At 50.2% G+C, this 22,677-nt stretch overlaps 1 protein-coding gene across 3 annotated transcripts; it reads left to right on the forward strand.

The window, feature by feature from the left end:
* Window positions 1-551: 551 nt before the first annotated feature.
* On the forward strand, window positions 552-21,842 carry ttbk1a (tau tubulin kinase 1a). 3 transcript variants are annotated; one of them, XM_086083900.1, is made up of 16 exons: window positions 552-695; window positions 8,232-8,390; window positions 10,209-10,356; window positions 10,442-10,515; window positions 10,586-10,726; window positions 10,808-10,912; window positions 12,214-12,279; window positions 12,345-12,437; window positions 13,643-13,768; window positions 14,419-14,573; window positions 14,646-14,859; window positions 14,923-15,086; window positions 15,419-15,762; window positions 15,831-16,012; window positions 19,780-21,083; window positions 21,171-21,842. In XM_086083900.1, the coding sequence occupies exons 2-16, from the start codon at window positions 8,283-8,285 to the stop codon at window positions 21,544-21,546; spliced, it is 3,600 nt and encodes a 1,199-aa protein (XP_085940026.1). In that variant the 5' UTR covers window positions 552-695; window positions 8,232-8,282; the 3' UTR covers window positions 21,547-21,842. The 3 variants fall into 3 exon arrangements, with proteins under 3 accessions (XP_085940026.1, XP_085940027.1, XP_085940028.1); XM_086083901.1 differs by lacking the exon at window positions 552-695 and adding an exon at window positions 1,878-2,170 and having other exon boundaries at window positions 8,232-10,356; XM_086083902.1 differs by lacking the exons at window positions 552-695; window positions 8,232-8,390; window positions 10,209-10,356; ... (1 more) ...; window positions 10,586-10,726; window positions 10,808-10,912 and adding an exon at window positions 10,930-11,516.
* The last annotated feature ends 835 nt before the right edge of the window (window positions 21,843-22,677 follow it).

Here is a 22,677-nt window from a genome sequence, read left to right on the forward strand (position 1 = left end):
CATCGAACAATATAAGAAAGTACAACAGCCAGGGAGAGACAAACAAAAGGGAAAATAAACTTGCCCAATAAAAATATGTTATAAAGCCTTCATTTTTAAACAAAGAAATTATTTGTGTGAATGCTATTTAGCCAGTATTATACTAAGGCTGATAATATCACATTTATAATAAGATTGATACGATAACATTAAAAAGTTCCCATTTACAGCAGAAATTCAACAAAATTTCTAACAACGATTTATGCCTTGAACGATGAATTAAAGATTGAGCTGTTTTAATGACTACGTCATGTTGAGAGAGGGCTGTTCAACTTCCAATATGAGCCAACACAGCTGTTTTCGGCCGGGAGAGGCCGGAGCTCACCCTAAACTGGTCGCCACCACTTATCGCAGGGCACGGGTGAAAATTCACCTTCTTCTGTTATATAATTATAATCAAACGAGTTCGGGAAAGCCCACAAGAACAAGCAATAAGATCCCTGTCGCTAGGGGGCGCTGCAGCTACTGCGGCGGCTCCCTTGACTTGTGGAAAGGCGCGGCCGGTGGCCCGGATGTCGCGCATGCGCGGTGCTGATGATGCTGATGCTGCTGGAAGATGAAGATGGAGCGCAGGAGGCGATGAAGATGACGATGATGATGATGGTGATGATGATGTTTGCTGGTTTGGAGCAGCCCGCGCGGGAAACAAGCAGAAGGTCAGACGAACGACAACTAAAACACGTTGCGTGTGCGCGTGCCCGCATGTTGTGCTTATTGTCCACGTAGGCGATGACGTCACGCGAGGGGAATAACAAAGAATAGTTCGTGCTTCGGAAACAGGCGGAGAAGGCGGCGTGAGGCGTTCACGTGCCGCTCGGTTGGGTGGGACAGGGGAGCTTCCTGATTACGCCTGACTCACGCACTCCACCTCCGACAGGAAACACAATCACCCCCAAAAAAGCAGTCGGAAAGCTGTCACTCCCTACCAAAATAAAAGTCTGAGCTCTCGGGTGCTTTGCGTCAATGTGTTGAGGAATCCGTTGCATTTACACGAGATGTCGTGACTTCACAACATGGACACAACTTGGTCCAAATGTTTGTGCGATTGCAATGCTGCATTATTATTATGTGTGTGCGTGGGTGTGCAGTGGACAAATTGACAAATTGACAAATAGTCCAAATCTATGTACCTGTATAGGTCTACAGTATTTGGCGGCCATTTTTAATGCACTGAAAATGATTTTTTTTTTCAGTGCCAAGGCCTACTGCTAATAATAGCAAAGTGTTGCCACCCAAACAATGCAAAACATAAAACAATATGATGAAAAACCAAATGGACCGAGGTGTCGAACAGCAGCGCCTTGAGATGCGAATGACGAGCCTTGCCTTTCGGTCTGCTAGCTTGATTGGTATGTTGTGGCGCGTTACCCCTTTGATGATTGGCTGCTGTAAACTATCAGGTAGATTGATAATAATGCCTCAATGGGGGGAAAAAAATATCACCCAAATGAGCTTTGGCTGTTTTCCTCGGTCACTTGAATGGATTAAGCATTCATTTTATGGGGAAATGTGATTTGAGATATTTTGAGCCACTGAACGAATCCAACTCGTAATTCGAGGCAGCTGTCGAGCTCCTTCAGTTACAGCAGCAACACCAAAAAAAGACAAATGCTTTGCTTCACTTCCTGCTGCATTTTGTGAACAATTGTCTGCTTTTCAGATGTTGATCTTCATCCACATTTAATAGGCACTCAAACAAAGCAGAATTGATGACTGGACCGCTTTTGGCAAACTCGATTTAAAGGAGGAAAACGTTTGGACGTTCTGGACTCGAGCAGAGCAGCGGCCTGCCTTTTATTGTGAAAAATCGTAGCGGAAACTGTTCCGGCACTTGTCAGCTAACTTGCCGCTGGTATTGCTGCGCTGCAGTGCGGACAAAACGCTGGTGCGGTTCTGCGGTTTTGGACTGGTGCACAGCCCGCGCCTCTCCCAGCAGAACCACGGCCCGCTCGCACATTCCGGTTCCGGTCCACCCGGACCAGGGACAGAACCAGGATCGGGTTTGCGTGTACCGCCGTCACAGCGGGCCGGGGCGGGCCCGCTGTGCGAGCGGAACCGAGCTGTGGGTGGGGGGTTCTTCTCGTGATTTCCCGATGAAGATACCCAAGAGGCGGAAGAGGAGGAGCGCCAGGTAAGTCGAAGCGCCGCAGCCGTGCCGGCGATGGGGGGGCGGCCGAACCAACCGGGCCGGGACGGGCAGTGCCGGTCAGATGCATGTTTCATTCATGACCCGGGTCAGGCCGGGCCACATTTATCGAGCGGCGGATGCGAAGCTGCGCGTGCGCAGTGAGGCCGCATGACTGTGCAGTGCAGTGCTCAAGAGCAATGTTCCGTTCAAATTGGGATTTGGATGAATTTAGATTCAAAGGTTGTGTTTTCATGCGCTGGGCTTCATTGAAAAAGAATCTGCTCACGGAACGAATACAGCACTACTAAGCTAAAACCTCCTCCACCCTCCATGACACAAATTTGATGATTTACGTTTATACTGGATTTACGGTGGCTAACTATGAATACGAATGCTGCAAACCGTTAATTGAGCTAAATGTCTTACGCAGGTGAAAAAGTGGTGGCAGGCAAATAAAGTGAATACAAATGGATGCTGCGAAAGCCCTTGTGAATTATTTATCGCATTCAGTCACTGACGGTCCTAATTGCGCTAACTAGGCTAACGCTACTAAGGGTTAAGCTCAAACCTCTTACATGGCTGAAACAAAAAGGCAACAGAGTGAATACAAATGAATGTTTCACATTCCCGCTTTGTGGCTTATTTTCAAATATTTACTCGGTTAATGTTTCTCATTATTGCTGACTTAGCTAACTGGGAAAATACTACAAACGGCTAATCGAGCTAAAGCCTCTTACACTGCTAATATAGCTTAGATGCTAGTGTTACTGCACACAGCACTGATTTTACTACTTACTTTCAATTGACTTATTTCACAGAGTTAATGGACATGAAACAAAGCTAATAGAGCTAGCATGGCTAGTACAAAGGTGCGACCTTTTTGAGCGAAATCCTCTTACGCAGCTAAGAAAAGTACACAAAGGAAAGCTGCATGACTTCTTTGACTGCCTTCATTTAGCTAATAGTGCTAAATGAGCTATCGAGATTGAAACTACTAACAGCAAATTGAGTTGAGATGTCTCATGCGGCTAAAAAAGCTAACATCGTTAACACAAATGATTGTTCACATGCAAGTTGGGATGTAGAGTAAAATATGAAAGAAGGAAAATGACAATGATTTTCAAATCATTTCCAACCTTTGTTGAAAATGAATACATGACAAAGACAAGAAATGTCATGTTCAAACTGATCAACTTTGTTTTGTCTCTCGTTTTGATTTTGCTGTCTGCCGCATGTTCCAAACAAGCTGCGCGAAGGCCACCATGTTACATCACCTTTCCTTTTCACGACACTCAACCGGCCTTTGGGGACCGAAGACCCGAATGGTTCAAGCTTTGGAGATGGAATTCTTTCCCATTCTTGCTCGATGTGCAACTTCTGTTATTCAACAGTCGTCGTATTTTGGGCTTCACAAAGCGCCGCCGTTTTCAATGGGAGACAGGTCTGGACTGCTGGCAGGCCGGTCTAGTTGCACTTTGACTTTGAAGCCACGCTGCCGCAACACGTGCAGAATGTGGCCTTGTTGAAATCAGCAGAGGCGTTCCCGAAAAAGACGGCAGCATATGCTGCTCCGAAGCCTGTACGTACCTTTCGGCATGAATGGCGCCTTCGCAGATGTGCACGTTCGCCATGCCACGGGCGCGAACACAGCCGTGTACCCTCACAGATGCTGGCTTTTCAACTTGGCGTCCAAAACAGTCCCGATGGTTCTGTTCCTCTTTAGCCCGGAGGACACGACGTCCACAATTTCCAGAAACATTGACTTGTGGACTCGTCAGACCGCAGCATACTTTTCCACGCCGCGGTGTTGCTGATGGCTTTTCCTTGGCATGGTAGAGTTTTGAATTACGTTTGGAGATGCAGACAGACAGGCAGACAATTGAAAGGCGCACACACGTTGGGTTTACAATTCTTGTGGGGACATCTCATTGGCACGATGCGTTTCCTAACCGTAATCATCACAACTGACTGTCGTACCCTAACCCCAACCAAAGCCCAATTCAAACCTAAACTCTAAAAGTCCAAGTTTTGACCCTCATAGAGGTTTGGACTGATGGGGACCACCAAAATATCCCCACAGGGACAGGTGGTCCCCACAATGATAGCAAAAACCCAGAAAACGGTCCCAAGGATGTGATATAAACACACACACTGAGGCTACGCCGACATGAATTCTGTTGACTGCAAAAGTCTCCGTGCTGCGCTAAAGTTCTTCATTTAATATAAGGACGTGCTGCCATTTTGAATGAATTCTGATTCATCAACAAATGCGCAGCGGTGCGAAGAAATTGGGCCGGTTGCACGTGTCTGGAATCCGACGGCCATTTTGCGTTGATGCTCAACTTGTGTCAACATTCTTGCACATCTATTATTGAACGAAGCGATTCAAATTTGAGGTCAACGAGACGCTCACTTGCTCACGCGGTTGTTGGTTTCTCGCCAGTGCTGACACTCACCTGTTGTTGCGATCAACCTGTTCACCCGTGGAACGTTCCAAACAGCCGCTTTTTGAGCAATCCTCAACTTTCCCTCACTTGTGTCGCCGGTGGCAGCTTTTTGGAACAGATTGTTTGCACAAAAAAGGATTTCAGTTTGAACATTAAATGTCTTGTCTTTGTTTTGAATTCAATTGAATTCAGCTTGAAAAAGATGAATTGTATTCTGTTTTTGTTGACATTTTATACAAAGACCCATTTTCATTGGAATTGTAAAATGTTTACTTAGCTAACCAGGCTAATACCACTAACAGCTAATGAAGCTAAAACCTCTTACGCTGCTAACAAAGTTAATAGAAGTGTGCTACACATTTCATTGTGACTTTTCACTTAGCTAACTAGGCTAATACCAATAACCGCTCATTTCCTTACGGTGAATGGTCAATGGACTGAGCTTGTATAGCGCTTTCTGCGCCATGCGGTGCTCAAAGCGCTTTACAATGCGTATAACGAACATGCTAATGCACTTATTTTTGCCTTTGTTAAGCTAGGGGAACTCAACCAACAACACTGACTGAGCCAACACAGCTAACACGAAAAACAGCCAATTGACTTAACACCTCTTATGGCGCTAAAAAAACCCACACAATTGTTTATTTTTGACCAGTTTTTGTGTGAATGACACACTGGCCTGTGACGTAGCTAGCGTAGCTCGCGGCTATCGTTTCGTGTTTGCTTGAGCCGGTGTTGGCAAGCTAACAAGATGCTAGCCTAGGTGCGCTGACTATGTTGACGCTGGTGTGTTTGTTACTTGGGGGCGGGGGGAGGCGTGCTCAGGCTCCGCCCCCTTGCGATCTGACGAGCGGGCGGGTCCTGATTAACTGCCGTCTGTTTGGCTCGTAGGCCGTGCGAGGAGTTGTTGTGAGCTGGAGCTCATAACGATGGTGAGCTGGGAATGTGACGAATGATGCCAAGTGGCTAGCCGGCTTCTGGCGCAGCAACACTCAAGCACCCTCACCCCGACTGCCCCCCGACCCCCCCCCCCCCCCCTCGCCCCCTGCCACTGTTGGCCAAAAGAGGAAGTGTCGCGACCACAGAGTTCCTCCAGCGTATCGCGCAAGCGCATACACACGAGGGGTGGAAGCGTTTTTGTTATTATTCTAATGTCTGCAAATGTCGCCTTTGGTTGGTAGGCACGCGTAATTCATTGTTTTCGTCTCGTCAACTTACACGGAATCCGCTCTCCTCCACCCCTCGTGGATAGGAATCGGGAACTACGAAACACGTCCGTCTACAGTGCGCGCATCGTACAGAACTTCTTCAAGGACTTTTATTGATGCGAGTAATGATTGGAGCAGTCGAGGCACCAATTCCTACATGCGGGAAAAGTCACGCTCAACCGCCATTTCTGATTTCAACAATAACCAAAACAAGATTGAAAATGTCTGGTTCCGTCCCGTCAGTGGCTTGAAGGAAGCAAGCAGATTTGGAGTGGAATGAAACTTGGCACAACATTAGATCTCCAATTTGAGGTCAATGGGAGGAGACGGTGTGGACAAAAAGGGGCGTGGCCACCTTCCTCTGAACCCTTTTGTCTCAGGGACTACTTACTGGGTCAATCCTTACAAAAAAAGTTCAGCGTCAAAAGGATTCCTGCCCACACGATCATCTCTCATTGAACATGCGAATGCGTTGAGGTCGCGAGATCCATTTCAAGGTCAAATTGGAGCTCGAAAGGTGAGCAAAAATCTGCAGCGATTGTCTCAATGATTGCAAATTTGGAAATCTTCCCAACAAGCACTGCTTTGTGAAGATTAACCTCGTGAGTAGTTTGAGAGATCGACATTTCAAAAGGAAACTGGCCACGCCCCTTTTTGCCCAAAATGTCCAAATTGGGCGTAGCTCCCAAACGTCTGCCCCCACATGGACCCCAAATTTGAGATTTTGTGTTGTGACATCACCAACAACGAACACACCAAGTTTCAGTCCGCTCAAAATCTGCTTGGTTCCAATTTTCAGACATTTTGTCTGATTTGGCACGGAACCATCTCAACATGTTCCTTCTTTCACTTTCAAGCCGACTGGACGAGCCGCGATTGGTCATCCTGACAGGCCGAAGGCCACCGGACCCAAACCCAAAACCGGGACCACCAAAGCCAGATGGCAACCCAACCGAGGATTTTGTGAACCTTTCCAACGCTAACACACACGTACACAAAATGACACACGCGCACACAAACGTGCAAAAACTCAAAATGACAGTCTGTCTGTCTGCCATGCTAATGCTAAGCTAACTTGTTAGGAGCTTAGCTCTTAATGCAAAACATGCGTTTTTGTTGATTTGTTTTTGTTCCTTTTGAGAAAGGAAACTCTGTGGTCCACCCCTCTGCCGTGATTGGTCATCTGGTCTGCACAGATGCACCCTGGCCCCGCCCCCCGCCCCGCCCCCGTCGTCAGAGCCGCTCTAATTTGATGCTCGGCCTGCATGCGACACCGCCTGCGCAGCCGCATGCTTGACGACCGATGCGTTTGGCCGGCAACGAGGCCGCCCGGCCGGGCCTGCTCCTTCCCACTGCGGCGGTGGCGGCGGCGGAGGAGGATTCCACGCGTTGGCAAACTTTCAATTCTTTCTGCGTGGAATTGAAAGCGAGGATCTTTATAGCGCCCCCGTCAGCCCGACGTGCATCACTGCAGATGTTGATGTTTTGGGGATGGATGTTCACACTTCGGACCTCATCTTTAAACGGGATCACAGTCAACCCCAGTCAAGTGCAAGTTACGACAAGTAAATAATAAACAAAATAACAATCCATTTAAAAAATAAGTCATAATAATAATAAAAAATAACATTAAAAAAGTAATCGTAATAATAATAAATAAAATAACAATAAATAAAATAACAATAAATAAAATAACAATAAATAAAAAGTAATAATAATAATAAATAAAATAACAATAATAAATAAAATAACAATAAATAAAAAGTAATAATAATAATAAATAAAATAACAATAATAAATAAAATAACAATAAATAAAAAGTAATAATATTAATAAGTAAATAAAATAATAATAATATAAAAATAAAACGTCCGCATACACCTGCGGATTTGCATATTCATTGTTTTTTCTTTCCTTCACTATTTTTAAACAGATCAGTTGAAATATATATTTTTGTTGTTTGCATCAACACCCCCATTTTACCCGGAAAACATGAATGTTGAACAGCATATGTGGGCTGGGGGTCCGCTGGTTGCAGCACAACCTTGACTTACGAGCACAGTGAGCAAGCACAAAGCGACCTTGACTTCCGAACGCTAACCAAGTGCAGCGCCATCTTGCCTTACTTGCTTTGATTTTGTTTTGCCAATTTTCCGCCAAGCGTGGCTAAAGGTTAAGTCGGTCTCTCATTGGCCGACGCCCACTTCCCTCTCCATGGCCCGCCTTTTAAAGCCGCACACATTCAACGTCACAGATACTAACGACAGCCTCCGCTGGGGTTGACTGTACTTTGTTGTATTTGCCGCCTTTACCGCAAGTGAAGCGCACGCCACGCACCCGCAGCCCGTCGCTAACGGAATAAGGTCTTGCCGCGCTAGCGGCTAACGCTGGTCCCTCCCCCCCCCGCAGATCAATGGCTCGTTCAAGCTGGGAGCTGCTCGTGTTCTTCATGGATGGCAGATGCAGTGCCTAGGCCCCGCCCACCAGGACAACGCCAACATGAACGGGACCGCCGAGCAGGCCGACATCCTGCCGCCCAATTGCATGGTCAAGGACCGATGGAAAGTGGTCAGTCCAACACGCGCACGCGCAAAGATACACGCAAGCACGTGCGAATTGACTTGCAAATACATTCGGACATGTTTGCAACATTCTTTTCAACGTACGAACATACTTGGAGGCTAAACGCGCAAAATAGGATTTATTTCAACCATTTATTTATTTATTCATTGGATTAAACTATTTATGTATCCATTTTATTTTGATTTCATTGAGTTTGTTATTATTGTTCTGTATTATTTATTCATTTCTCTCTCTACATATTTAAAAGTAGAGCCTAAAAATACATTGTAAGGTATTTGCAAGTAAGTTCGAACGTCCTTGCGAGTCACACTGCAAATTGTTTTTCCAGACTATTGACTTGCGCACGTGTACGTCGTGGCCTTAAGAGAAGAAACACGTCATGTGTTGCGGACGTCATAATAAATCATCAAAATGATCAATTCACAATGTTTACTGACTTTTCAAATGTGTTGCTAAAAAAGAAGATCTTTTTTTCTTGCGCTTATGCGAGTCAATAGCGTGCGTCGTTATGGGATTTTTCCCGAGCTTTTAGCCTCCAAGTGCTTGCAAACGCGCACGTGCGCTTGTTGCAGGCGTCCCTCGTTGCGTAACGCCGCTGCTGTCCCAACCAATCGCACGCACGCACGCACGCACGCCATCGCGCATCCTGCGGCGCCTTTGCGCTCCACCGCTCAATTTCTCCTCGCCAGCTCGGCTGCACCAAAATGACGGCGTTATCGTCAGCGCGGGCGCACTCGCAACTCGTCACCATGTATTTCCATTAGGACCCGATCACTGATGTGAATATACGGCTGGATGGCCGACAGCCCATACGCGGCCGTGCAAGCCGTTGAAGTCACAGGGCGGCCATCTTGCTCCTCCCATCTCGCCAGCAGCAGACGACTCTAATTATACGGCGTACGTACAGATGAGACATTTACAACTCGTAGGCAGTTAGTATCGGCCTGGGGGGCGGGGTTTGTGGGTGGGGTGGTCACTATTATTTAAAATAAAAAAAGTAAAAAATTATAATAAAAATTGACAAGTGGACAGCATGTCCTGCTTTGAAGACCCCCTTTTTCCTTCGAACCCAATATTCGATTTGGCAGAGGCATCTTTTCTTGAATTACAGTTATAATTATTGAATACAAAATATAAAAGTTTCTGCCTGTAAACATCATCAAGCATATCATTTATAAATTGTATTTAAGGCAAGTTGTAAAATGTCTGAAGTCTTCTTGTTTCTGGTAACAAATTGAAAACACGATCAATCATGCCTCAAATGTTGTCCAATTTCCAGCCTGTCGAGAAACGTTTCTTGGGAGGAGCAATATGGCGGCCTCGTTAAGAGGTCAACGGTATTTAAACCCTTTCTGTAACTAATTTCTGTTCCTTCGTTCAAAAACGTGACTTGGTTTCAAATCGATGCGATCAGAAACTGCAGCACAAACAGACACGTTTGATCAGGATTCACTTGCTGTTTGGTGTGTAAACAAAATGGTCGCACAGGCAAATAACAGCTATTCTCATAATTGATCGATCTGTAGATTTTTCTTTCCCTTTAAGAGATGAATCGTATTTAAACCCGTTTTTATTTTACATTTGCATTCCTGATTGACAATAATTCAAGTTGAACCGAGTCATGACTAACTTGACTTTTTCCACCAGAGCAACTTACTGCGGTCTTGCGTACTTGCAACCTGTCCCACGTCACGCACGCACGCACGCACGCACGCACGCACGCAAATAAGAATTGGCACCCATGCAACCAATCGCTCACAAAGCATGAGCGGCCATTTTGGGCGCCGCTGTTTTGTGTCGCAGCTGAAGAAGATCGGCGGCGGCGGTTTCGGCGAGATCTACGAGGCGCTGGACCTGCTGACCCGGGAGAACGTGGCCCTCAAGGTGGAGTCGGCCCAGCAGCCCAAACAGGTCCTCAAGATGGAAGTGGCCGTGCTGAAGAAACTGCAGGGTGAGTGGCCGCCGCCGGATGGCGCCGGGTGGAGGGCGGCCGGCAAAAACCGCAACCTTTGCTCTCTGCGTGCGTGCGTGGGCAGGTAAAAACCACGTGTGCAAGTTCATCGGCTGCGGCAGGAACGACAAGTTCAACTACGTGGTGATGCAGCTTCAGGTGAGTGCTTTCGATTTGTCGCCGCCGCTCGCCGCCGACGCTCGCCGCTGACGCTCGTCGCCGCCGTCAGGGTCGCAACCTGGCCGACCTGCGGCGCAGTCAGCCTCGAGGGACCTTCACCATGAGCACCACGCTCAGGCTGGGCAAGCAGATCCTGGAGTCCATCGAGGCCATCCACTCGGTCGGATTCCTCCACCGGGACATCAAACCTGTAAAACCAAATCTCTAAATCTCACACACACACACACACACAGCTTGAGAGTTTTTCCCGTGTGTGCGTGTTGTGTCGCAGTCCAACTTTGCGATGGGTCGCCTGCCGTCCACGTACAGGAAGTGCTACATGCTGGACTTCGGTCTGGCCCGCCAGTACACCAACACCACCGGCGAGGTCCGGCCGGTAAGACGCGTCACGTCCGCCCCTCCCTCACCTGCTGTGCTAGCATGCGTCTTCATTAGCATGTTAGCCTGCGCTTGCGCCACTCTGCACTCTGGTTAGCATTCCGCCTATTAGCGCGCTTATTCATCCGCTTTGAGTCCTGTTGACGACGTCCACCTCCGTCTCACTTTCATTCCAGTTGACTTGCCGGGCCACTTGTGTTCTCCTTCCGGTCTGCTTTCAGCTTTCGAGTTCACTTTCTCATGCAATTACAAACCGCTTTGACGAGTTTTCTCATGCACCGTCCTGACACTCCACACCAGTTCTTGGACTTCAAGTTCCATTCGACTCCACATTTACTTGACTTCTGATTTGACTTTTGAGTTACTGGCTCCTTTTTTCCTCTTGCCTCACTTTCCCCCCTTGGACTTCTTCTTCCTCCCCTTCTTATTATGCTTACTGTTATCATTATTGTTATTATCGTCATCATTAGTGTCCTTTTTTTGGGAATTTTTGTTGTGCTTGTTGTGTTGAGTTTGTTTGTTTTTGTTTTTCTTCCAGTTGCTTCCTTTGGACTTATGATTTTGCCGTGCATGCCTTCATCCTCACCGTGGTTACCAGGGATGTGAGTGGTTTCCATAGCAACAGAGGGCGGGGCCACATCTGCATCACAGGTCCCCGTTAGACGTTGCACATTTGCTCGCCGCGGACGGCGCCCGTTTCTTACACTCATGACGCCGTCTGCCTGAACATTTCCCTCGCTAACGATTAGCATCAACAATCCAACACAGAAATACACAAAATCAGACGCACTCGTGGACACCCGCAATTTGCAGTGTATCGTGTCAATCGGTGAATGATTGAGCTCACGACATGAAAAAAAAGCAAACTGACGTTTTCTCCCCCCCCACCCCAAAAATATGCAAATATGCGTGAGATCTGGAACGAAACACTGAACCCAAATCAACGATTGGTTGAATTTGCCAAAACATCTGCAAATAATTGACCACCGTTATAAATCGCCATGAAAAAAACACATCTTGGAAAAAAACACAAACGATCGGCATCGGGAACAAAACTAAGGGCGATAACAAGACTGAAGCTTCTTGCTCTTGTGTCTGTACTGCCCCCCGGTGGCCAAGGCAGGCACAGGGCACGGAGCGCGGCGCACTCAATTGAAGCGTAGCAGCAGCAAACGATGACGCACAAAGCGTTTGCCCTTCGCGGGCCGCGACGCCAACGCTCCGTCGTTGGCGTCCGCTCGCCGCCGCCCATGTCACTCACGCTTCCCGCGGCGGTGCCCGCGCTTGTTTGTGTTCCAGCCGAGGACGGTGGCGGGTTTCCGAGGCACGGTCCGCTACGCTTCGGTCAACGCTCACAAAAACAAGGTGAGGATTGAGCGCTAAGGGGAAGATGGGTCGCCTGACGCGTCGCTGTGACCGTGTGTCCGCAGGAGATGGGTCGCCACGACGACCTGTGGTCGCTCTTCTACATGTTGGTGGAGTTTGCTGTGGGCCAGTTGCCTTGGAGAAAGATCAAAGACAAGGTGAAGTAGCGCTCCAAGCCGCTTTCCGTTTTCATTATTGCGCTCCAGGTCCACTTGAGTCCACTTGAGTCCACTTGAGTCCACTTGAGTCCACTTGTGCTTGACTGCCGGGCCCCTCCCCGCTCACGTTTACTTCACATAGTCCACATCTAGTCAAGTTCCTCTCGACCACACTCTGCCTCGATTCCACTTCTCGTGGCCTTCTTGTTCACTTCCAACTCACTCCGACTTCACTCCACCTCGAGTTCCCTTCTTCTTCTTTATTCCCATTTCACTCCATTTCAATCCACTTCCAACCCTTTCTAATACAAGTCTGCTTGTACTCCCCCCCCCCCCCCCAGCTGTAGTTGACTCCTGATCCACTTTTGGTTCCCTTCCACTTCACTTCTACACCACTTTTAGTCCACTTTTAGTCCACTTCCACTTCACAAAATCCACTTGCACTGGACTTCTACGCCACCACGAGTTGACTTTTATTCCACTTGTAGAACCTTTCTTGTTCACTCCCTCTTCCCTTCCCCTTCGTTTGAGTCCACTTGCAGTCATTTCGCTCGCTTCTACATGACCACGTCTTTACTTGTAGTTCTCATTGTCCACCTCTAGTCCACTTGGACTTCACTTCTACTCCACTTCTAGTCCACTTGTAGTTCACATACGCACCTGTAGTTCACTTCTATTCCAGCTTTGGTTAACTTCCACTTGATTTGAGTCCACCTCTGGTCTTTTCTACTTGACTTCCAGCCTGCATGTACTCGACCTGTCGTGGACTTCTGTTCCACTTGACCTTCGCTCGCACCACTTAAGTTGTATTAGTTGACAAAGTCAGCTCGTATTTTCCATTCGTACTGTGACGTGCTTGACTCGTACTCCACATCGAGTTCTTCACTATTCCACTCTTATCGACATTTGCTTCAGCTCCGGTTCACTTGACTTCTTGCCCCATTTGAGTTCAGTTGCAGTCCACTTTGACTCCACTTTGACTCCACTTTGACTCCACTTTGACTCCACTTTGACTCCACTTTGACTCCACTTTGACTCCACTTGTGATCTGAGTTGACTTTGGAGTCGGGTTTCGGTTGACCCGTTGTAGGCATGTAGTCCAGTTGCAGTCGATGTTGCTGCAGTCTCTTTATTGGCCGCTGGATGTGGATTTGGTTTTTCGTTTGACTGGTTGCTGTGTTTTTGTTGTTGTTGTTGTTGTTTAGGAGCAAGTGGGTCAGATCAAAGAGCGCTACGACCACCGCATGTTGCTGAAACACATGCCGTCCGAGTTCAACGTCTTCCTGGACCACGTCCTCGCCCTCGACTACTACACCAAACCAGACTACCAGGTGAGCGTCCGTTGATCAGCTGAAGCCACGCGAGACCGCAGCCAATCAGAGTCAAGCTTCTTATACAAAATGACTAAAACATGGCATTTTTTCGCTGACCAATTAAGATGAAAACAAACGATAGTTCGAAAAAAAGAAAAAAGAAAAGAAACTCCAACTCCATTTGAGGTTTCTAACAGTCAGTGAAAGCCTTGTTAGCGTTGTTAGCGTTGTTAGCGTTTTGTCAACTGTTTTCATACGCCAGCTTTTATTGAACACGATTAGAAATGTTTGCATTTGATTTCACTTCCACGTCACTTCCTGTTGCAATCAGGTGACTTCCTGTTCAGGTCTGAGTATTACATAGAAAAAAAAGGGGGTGAGTTGAGCTCAACAGTTGCCAGGCGGAAGTGAGAGACGGGCAGCAGAGCTAAAAAAAAATGTTTTAAAGTACTATTTGTGTGGGTACGTTGAACGGTTGTCGGAAAATTCTGCAAATAAAAGAAACAAAAGTCGCCTTTTTCTAGCATAGTGCGATGTGCCTGCTTTGCTTCGCATGCAGTCCCATAATTATTCATAAAGGCACATGACCGAATCAAATCAATGCAATGGAATGTCAAGCGAAAGAATCCAAACGGGCTCGAATCTCGCATGTGGCGTTCGCTCGTCAGCTGCTGATGTCGGTGTTCGAGAACAGCATGAAGGAGCGAATCATCACGGAGAACGAGCCTTTCGATTGGGAGAAGGCAGGAAGTGATGTCACCATGTCCACCAGCGCCTCCACCCAACCGCAGCACAACACGCGGCCCACCATCGCCATGGTTGGGTAAGCAGAGCTGCGGTCCACAATACGTGAGCGCGCGTGCGTGCTTTTGACCCGGGGCGGTGCTCTGCGCAGGGCCATCGTGACGCCGGTGCCCGGAGACCCGCAGCGCGAGAACACGGACGACGTCCTCCAGGACGAGCACCTGAGCGACCAGGAGAACGCGCCGCCCCCTCCGCCGCCGCCGCCGCCGGGTCGCACCCCCGGCGAGTCGCTAGTCCAGCACGCCGGCGAGGCCTGGGAGGACACCGACTTCAACCGCAACAGACTCAGGATCAGCTTGAACAAGGTCCGCTCGGAAGAGATGCTAAGCTAGGCTAAGATCTGGCGCTAATCAGTATTGTGTCCGTAGGAGGAGGAGGCGGGGCATGCCGCCTCTCCAGTGTCACCGGTTCGCGGTGGAGCTCCCGATTCGCCGACGGGTCAGGGCCGGTCCTTAAGATACCGGCGAGTTAACAGCCCCGAGTCGGAACGTCTGTCCGGCGCAGAGGGACGCGCGGACGCCTATGGACAGAGGTGACGGGAAACTACGCTGCTAATGCTAACTTGCTCAGTGGCCAAAGCTAACTTCCTTAGCAACGGCCCTTGAAACGAACGCACTACGCTTAGCTTTAGGACGTTAGCTTTGCCACTCAGCAGGTTAACTTTTTAACAACTAAAGATAACTTCCTTAGCATCCAAAGCTAATGTCCTTTGCAGCAGAAGCTAACGTAGCGACCATAGCTGATCTCCTCAGACCTTAACACAAAGACCACAATTAGCTTTAGGAATTTAGTTTAGCCAAGCAAGCGAGTTCACTTCTTTGGCGTCCGAGCTAACTTCCTCGAGCTGCGCGGCGCACGTTTCAGGTCTCGTATGGACATGCTGGGCTCTCCTTCGCGGCACGTGTACTCGTCGCAGCCGGCGCAGATGCTGTCGGTGGACCCGGGTTGCCGCGGCGACCGGCAGGCCAGCGGCAGACAGGAAGTGTCGGCGGCGTCGGCGGACCAGGAGGCGCACAGCAACGCTTTCATCCGTTCCGTCCCGCTGGCCGAGGAAGAGGACTTCGACAGCAAGGAGTGGGTGATCATTGACAAGGAGGCGGAGCTTCGAGACTTCCACCCCACCACGTCGGGCACCACCGACGAGGAGCCCGAGGAGTTGCGGCCCCTGGAGGAGCAGGACGAGCGCAGGAAGATGCGGGCGGCGGCAGGCGAGTGTCCCCTGTTGCCGGCCGCCGCGTGCGTGCGCGCTCACTTTAATTGTCTCGTGTTGGTGCAGGTGCGGATCTGGTGGTCCGCCCGAAGACGCACGGCCGCGGAATGCTAACGCTAGCGGAGGAGGAGGAGGCGTCTCGGAGGAGTTTCGTCGCCGGCGGAAGCCCCGCCCACTCGCCGTGTCACTCGCTGCCGTCGGCGCGCCCTCGACGCAGAGAGTCGGAACCCAACGGACCGCAGCGGCCGGTAAGACGCTCCGGTGGCCAATCGTGAGGGAGCTTTGATGGCGCGCTCGCTTTGTCCCTACTTCCACTTCAGTCGGTCCATTTTGACTTCACTTAGTCCACTTCACGTCTCGTTCAAATGTAACCCGATCCGAGTTCAGTTGACTTAGTACACGTCCGCTTCACCTCTCGTCCAGGAATCCACTTCGAGGTTCTTGCTCGTTCAATTCTAATTCACATTTGGTTCACTTGGAGTACAAATGAGGCCCAGTCCTGGTTTGGTACTTGTTCAGTTCTACAGTAGTCCACTTGCGGTTCCTTGTATCTCACGGGGAGTTTGTCGTATCACGCACGAGGTCGAGGAGCCGCCATCAAAGATCTCCACACGTTGTGAAGGTTCTCAGCGGTCGTTGACGTGTCAGCAAGACTTCCCATTGGCTGCCTTTCAAAATAAAAGCACTTGCAAAATCCAGCTTAAACCTCTCCCCACGTGCTTGTGACCAGTTGAGGACGTTTGCGAGTAACACGCCGGTCAACTCTTGACACGTTGGCTGCCGCCGAGTGCGCGCGACGGTTCAGTCCACTTCTCGCTCGCACGCACGCGCGCGCCGACTAATGGCCGGCGAGGTGTGAGGAGCACAAATGTTTTGGAGGCCGCCGTCTGTGGAGTTTGATCAGCCGTCAGGACGAGTCGAGGAGGGACGAAAAAAAGCGAAAGGTTTTGCGGGTAAGCAGACTTCAGGATAAATAGTCTTCCTCTTCCTCCTCTTCCTCATCCTCCTCGTCCCGTCCTCTCCTGGTCCGTCTCACTCGTCATCGGCGTCGTCTTCTCCGTCAAGCTAACGATAGAGACAGGCTCCGCCCCCCTCGTCACCCTCAACCAATCAGCCGAAAGGCTTCCAATCAGCTGCGTCCTGCCTGATTGGCTCAGGGAGGGGAAGGGGAGGAGCCGAGGACAGGAAGCCACGTCACGGCGTGTATTGGATTTGAAAAAAAAACAAAAAAAAACACAAACCAAAAGGCTTCCGCCGGCTAACCTCCTCCCCCTCTCTGTGATTGGTCTGTTTGCAGCCGGACGAGGACCGCCCCCAGCCGCGGCCCAATCAGCTGAGGCGCTTGGCCTCCTACGTCTTCTCCTCGTCCACCCTGGAGACGGAGCACTACCCCCACGGGGGGGGCGCCGCCTTCATCCAGAGGAGCCGCTCGGCCGAGAGCAGCCCCGCCCACGCCGCCGCCGCCGCCGGGTGGAGGCGGCGGCACGGCGGCGTGGCAGCGGCGGCGGGCAGCGGCGCACTACCCGCCCGCGCCAGACACTCGGTGCTCAACGTGTCGCGCTCGCAGCTGCAGCACATGCTCGCTAAACTCATCAGCAAGAACAGCAGCTGAAACCAAATCACACGCACGCACGCGCGCACACACGCGCACACACACACACACACGCACACACACACACACACACACACGCACACACGCACACACACACACACACACACACACACACACACACACACACACAGCGTGACAGAAGCCGATGCTGACGATGCAATAAACGAGTTGCGCCAACGTGTTGCACAAGCTCAACTCTCAGACAGGAAGTCCCTGTGAGGAACAGGAAGTGGACTTTTTGGAGTCTTCCCGTTTTTGTTTTTTTCACTCAACACGCCAGTATGGTGGCCGACGAGTGACAAAAAACAAAACACACACAATTCCCGCACATATGCAAAGAGGACGGAAAGGACAAACTCAAACTTTACGTTTATTTTACACGTCTTTGCTGCTTTGAAGCGAAAACATTCGTCTTTATTTTCAACCTTTTGGTTTTTTTCCATCTTTTTTTTTAACATTCCTGCTTCAGTCAGGACTGACGTGTGAGCGTGTGAGCGTGTTAGCGTGTGGCTGCTAGCGTGGCTGTATACTTTGTGGTTAGATGGTAGCTAATGCTAATGCTAGCGTCTCATTATTAGTGTTCGTGAGATCGAGTGTGTGTGTGTGTGTGTTTGGTTTGTCAGTTTGTCACTGCTGCACTTTATCGCCGTCGTCATCCGCACGGACGCAATAATGCTACACCGTTAGCTTAGCATGTCACACGACTGTTCCAGCTCCTCGCCATTCAGTGACTGGAAATGGGCGGGGCTTCGGTATATCACAAACGTGTTTTCCCCCCCCACATCTTTAAGGGCTAAACTGGGTGAATATGCACCACTTCCTTTTTGCATTTGCGCCGCTTCACGTTGCTAATGTAGAATGTAAAAGCTAAGTTAGGCTAGCTGCTAACTTTATGTTGCGCGCGCAGGCCCACGCTCAACATGGCAGAGGAGGCGGAGTCAACTGACGCTGCTAGCTCGCTGCTAACGCTCCAACGCGCTGTTTGGTTGTTTTGTCGACGAGCTTCCACCGGAGCGAAAACGTTCCACTGTTAGCGAACGTTAGCCACGACTTGCAAAGCGCGTTCAGTCGTTAAATGTGATCACAAAAAGGACTGAAAAGGTTCCTCAAGCGCAGGTGCAAATGAGCTGATGCGAGCGCGCGTGCCGCGTGCGACATTTTTACCTCATAAACGCGATCGTTTCAATTGAGCCAATAAATAATCTGCTTTTTTTGTTTGTTTCATTCTTTGGGGATTACAGGGTGAGGAGGTGCAAGCAATGCGTGTTTTTGTGCTACGTTAACCCAAAAACAAGAAGGAAGTCAAAAGGTCAAGTTGTTAGCTAAGTCGCTAGCCATGTCGCTAGCTAGCCCATCCATCTTTATGTCACTGACAGTTAGGCTAACATTCATAGCGAAGCACTGTAACCAATTGTTTTTCCATTTGGACGTTACCAAGCTGACGTAGCATTAAAATATATTATATAATATCATATTATATATATATATATATATATATATATGTTGACCTTGTAACTTTTGATACAATCTTAACAATATTTGTCACTTTTCATTAGCTTATGCAAGAAAAAGCCTTGCCTCCTCTTTTTCAAGCTACGCTAGGCTAAAATAGTTGAATGTCTTTTTTGTTTGCAATAAAATGTAAGAACACAGAAGAATTTGTTTTTTTCTACCAAAGTGAAGCATGAACTTTTGTACACGCCCACGTACACGCCCACGTACACGCCCACGTACACGCGCGTATTTACGAGCATTGTAGAAAGCAATTAACCTCTCCTAGCATGCAAACGAGTGTATCGTGTACAAAGTATGTAGATGAACGCGTATGTACAGAAGACGTGCGGAAGGCAAAACGCTGAAGAAGACTGCGATGCATTTTCGTGCCTTTTTTATTGCCGTGTGACGTCATCCGACAATCCTGACCAGCTTGTGTACCAACAGAATCACATTAAAAAACAAAAAGATTTTGGCGGGGAAAATGAAATGTCTTGCGTCTTTATTTGTGGTCCAATGCAGACGTTGTGCTTCGGTGCCGTCTAGTGGCGCCTTTTGCCGAATTTCCATCTGAAGACAGTCCAGCGGAATCTTGACTTGCGTTGAGGTTAAGGTTTTGTTTTGTATGCAAATCCTCAATGGAAGCACTCGTGGAGGAGAGTCAGCTGGAGGCCCACGTAAAAAAGAAATACATAAAACTCTGTATTTATTATATGTTCATGTTGATGTACAGCAGCGAGATTGTTATTGTTTAAAAAGGTCCGAAAATGTTGGTTCCCATCTGGGACCAAATGGTCTGGAGTCGCAAGTGAAGCTGAAGTCTTGCAGTCCGTCCGTGCTTCAAAAGCGCCGGAGCCGACCCCGGCTGACCTTGGCCAAAGTGCTAACGCGGCTGTGTTTGCCTTTCAGGTGCCGTCGCCCCCCTCGCCGATCGGCCTCTGCGCCGGCGCCGCCTCGCCGCCGCCGTCGCCCGACTACCGCACCAAAGCTGACAGTGACGAGCGTGAGCACTTCCACATCCTGCCCAAGCTGCAGGCCAAGCGCGCCGACTTCCTGACGGTGATGCTGACGGGAACTCTCCCGCAGCGCCGCACCTTCGCCGCCAACGACGACGCCCCGCCGGAACTCGCCGGCCCCAAAGACGACGACGTGACCAAGAGCGAGTCCAACAGCGAGGCAAGCCCCAAGAGTTCCGAGCGCAGCCAGGACGCCGCCCCGTCCACGCTCATGGCCGAGGACCAGAGGGGCGCCAAAGAGCACCTTTCTGAGGCTGACCCCGACTTGGAGGACGCCTCGAAGACCTTGGTCCTCTTCTCCCCGGGTGACACTCGCAAGTCCCCCTCTGGAGACCAAGCGCTGGAGGGCGAGTTGTCCACACCTTCTGGACCAAACCCCTGCCAAGAACGGGTCCCTGTCGGGGAGGCCGTCCACACGGAACCCTCGGAGACGGGTCGCCTGTCCCCCGCTCTCAGACTGGACATGCGGCCGTCCACCCCAATTGCGCCAGCGTCGCCCCCCTTTACCAAAGTGGAGCGCACATTTGTCCACATTGCTGAGACGTCCCACCTGAACGTCATGTCTTCCAACGGGCACTCGGCCAGAGAGATGGACCGGTATGTCCTGGAGGACCCAGGATCCGGACCGCTAGTGGAGGATGCTTTGGACAAGAACCGTCCAACTGACAACAGCCCTTTGGAACCAGTCCCAGAAGCTGTTTCGCCGGAACCTAAAGACCCTCCGGACCAGAAGTCATCCAATGAGATCCACAAAAAATCTGAATCTCTGGTGGAAATCAAGTCCAGAATTAGGAGCAGAATTCCCATCCTGATCTCAGAAGAAGACTCTGAGCCGTCGTCCTCGCTTTCGACTCGGGCTCGCCTTGAGCGCCCCGCCAGACAGTTGGACTTGGACTTGGCCCGGGTGCTGGTGCAGAGGCAACAGGGTCGCTGGATGCGGAGACGGGTCTGGTCCGGGACCTCGTCCTCACTGTCTTCAGGAGACGGTGAGTGTCACAAGGCTTCGGAAACCTTGTCTGCCGCCGGATCAGAGGAGGACACGCACACCTCGGACGAGTTAAAGAGGAACTCCGGGGTCCCGCTGGCGGACCAACAGGACCGGGTTGGGTCCAAAAGCCGAATCCCCAGGCCCGTCACGCCAGTTAGAAGACAGCCTGGGAAAATGGCCGCCGTTCCGTCTCCGCTTGCGTCTTCCAGGTTGATTCTTGTTCTTTGTCTTCCACCAAAACATTTTGCCTCAAAAAAGGAAACTGAGCCGTCTTCATTGTGCTTGTCCGTCCACAGGAAGGCAAAGAGTCAACGGAGGTCGGTCGCCGTCCCGTCCAGATCATCGTCGCTGTGCCCCCGTCCGGCCATCGCCTCCGTCCAGTCCGGTAGTCCTCGTGCGCCCCTGCGAGTTCTCTTGGGGACCCGCCGCAGCCTTAGCTCCGCCCACTGCAGGACCGACAGCCCGTCCCCTCAGAGGGCGGCGCCCTCCAGACCTTCGCTGTCCGTGAGGGCCCCGACCGTCCCCGTGCTGCCGCCCAGGAATCGGGCCTGCATGCGGCGCAGCGCCTCGCATGAGGCCGCCGCCGTGTCGCCGCCGGGTCCCGCCGCCCCCGCCAAGTGGTCCCGCCCCAAAGTGGCAAACTCCAGGGAGAAGGCCCCGCCCGCTAGATAATACAAAGAACTCTGATTTCCCGTCTTGTTTGCGGACTTCCTGCGAGTCCGGCACCCGCGGACTGCGGTCGCCGGTCCGGACGCTGACTCGGCATGCTTCAATCCTCATGAATGCTGTAAATAATCCTTGTCATATTCATCTCATCGCCAATCAATCAATTTACCTTCAGCAGCCTTGAGACTTCCGCCGTTTTCTTCCCACTTGTTACGCAAAAACAAACAAACACGCGCAAACCAAATGACAAACGAGGCACGACATGTTCCACAGTCTGTCAATACAGTATTTTGTTGACTGGCGACCAGTCCTCTTGTTTGTCCAAATGTGGCTTGACATTGACGGCGACCAGTCTGCAGTTTGTCTCCAGCAGGGACGGGCAACGGGTGGACTGGACACACTCCGAGTGGCGAGTGGCGCCTCCGTTGAAAATCTTTGAAATCCATCAATATCAATCTTGGGCTTTTTTCTCGGTGGAAACGGACCCACTTTTGGGTGCAAATCATACACGGTGTTGGGTTTAGGGTTTTTTGTACAATTCTTTGGCTTCACCAAAAAAAAAAAAAAAAGTTTTTAACAATACATTTCAACTGGTGGTACGCGGATTTTTCCGGCCCACAAATCACCCGGCAGGTCCACTTTATAGTTTAAAGGTGTAATATCATCAATCACTAGCAGATGGCAGGCCCGGTTCTTAACTGCACAAAACTCCCACGCAGGTCGGCGGAATCTTTTGTTTGTGGCGGATTTGAAGAAATATGACGAACATGAATAATCACAAAATGATTTCTTGCACAAACACTGAAGGTCAAGTAAAAAAAAAAAAACGGATCAACTCTACCAAAGTTAAACAGCCGGCAGTTGATCGGGGTTCGGTCAGCGATGACATCGGCGGGGGTCCCGACTTACGTCAGTGTTCGTCTTCTTCTTCTTCTCTCGGCGTGTTTAGCCTCGACGGCTTCCGGCCATCAAACGTCGTCCTTGCGTTGCGAGCTGCGAAGAAGCGCCACAAAAGGAAAACCGAACGCGCAACCGAACCGGGCAGCGTCGTCGTCCGTGGCTTCCGTGTTCCGGTAACGTGTCGTTTCCCGCGCTCGACTGGCGCGTCGCAGCCGGTTGCGCGCGCGCTACTTCCGC

Source organism: Leptonotus elevatus, chromosome 8 (genome assembly GCF_054856555.1).
Source record: "Leptonotus elevatus isolate MCC_2025b chromosome 8, RoL_Lele_1.0, whole genome shotgun sequence".
Taxonomy (NCBI): domain Eukaryota; kingdom Metazoa; phylum Chordata; class Actinopteri; order Syngnathiformes; family Syngnathidae; genus Leptonotus; species Leptonotus elevatus.

Excerpts from the sequence above, each read along its gene's own strand:
- ttbk1a (XM_086083900.1), top strand. The coding sequence starts at position 8,283 with ATGCAGTGCCTAGGCCCCGCCCACCAGGACAACGCCAACATGAACGGG. Across the intron at positions 10,913-12,213 it reads CCACCGGCGAGGTCCGGCCG|CCGAGGACGGTGGCGGGTTT; the intron begins GTAAGACGCGTC and ends TTTGTGTTCCAG. Across the intron at positions 15,763-15,830 it reads GAAGATGCGGGCGGCGGCAG|GTGCGGATCTGGTGGTCCGC; the intron begins GCGAGTGTCCCC and ends GTGTTGGTGCAG.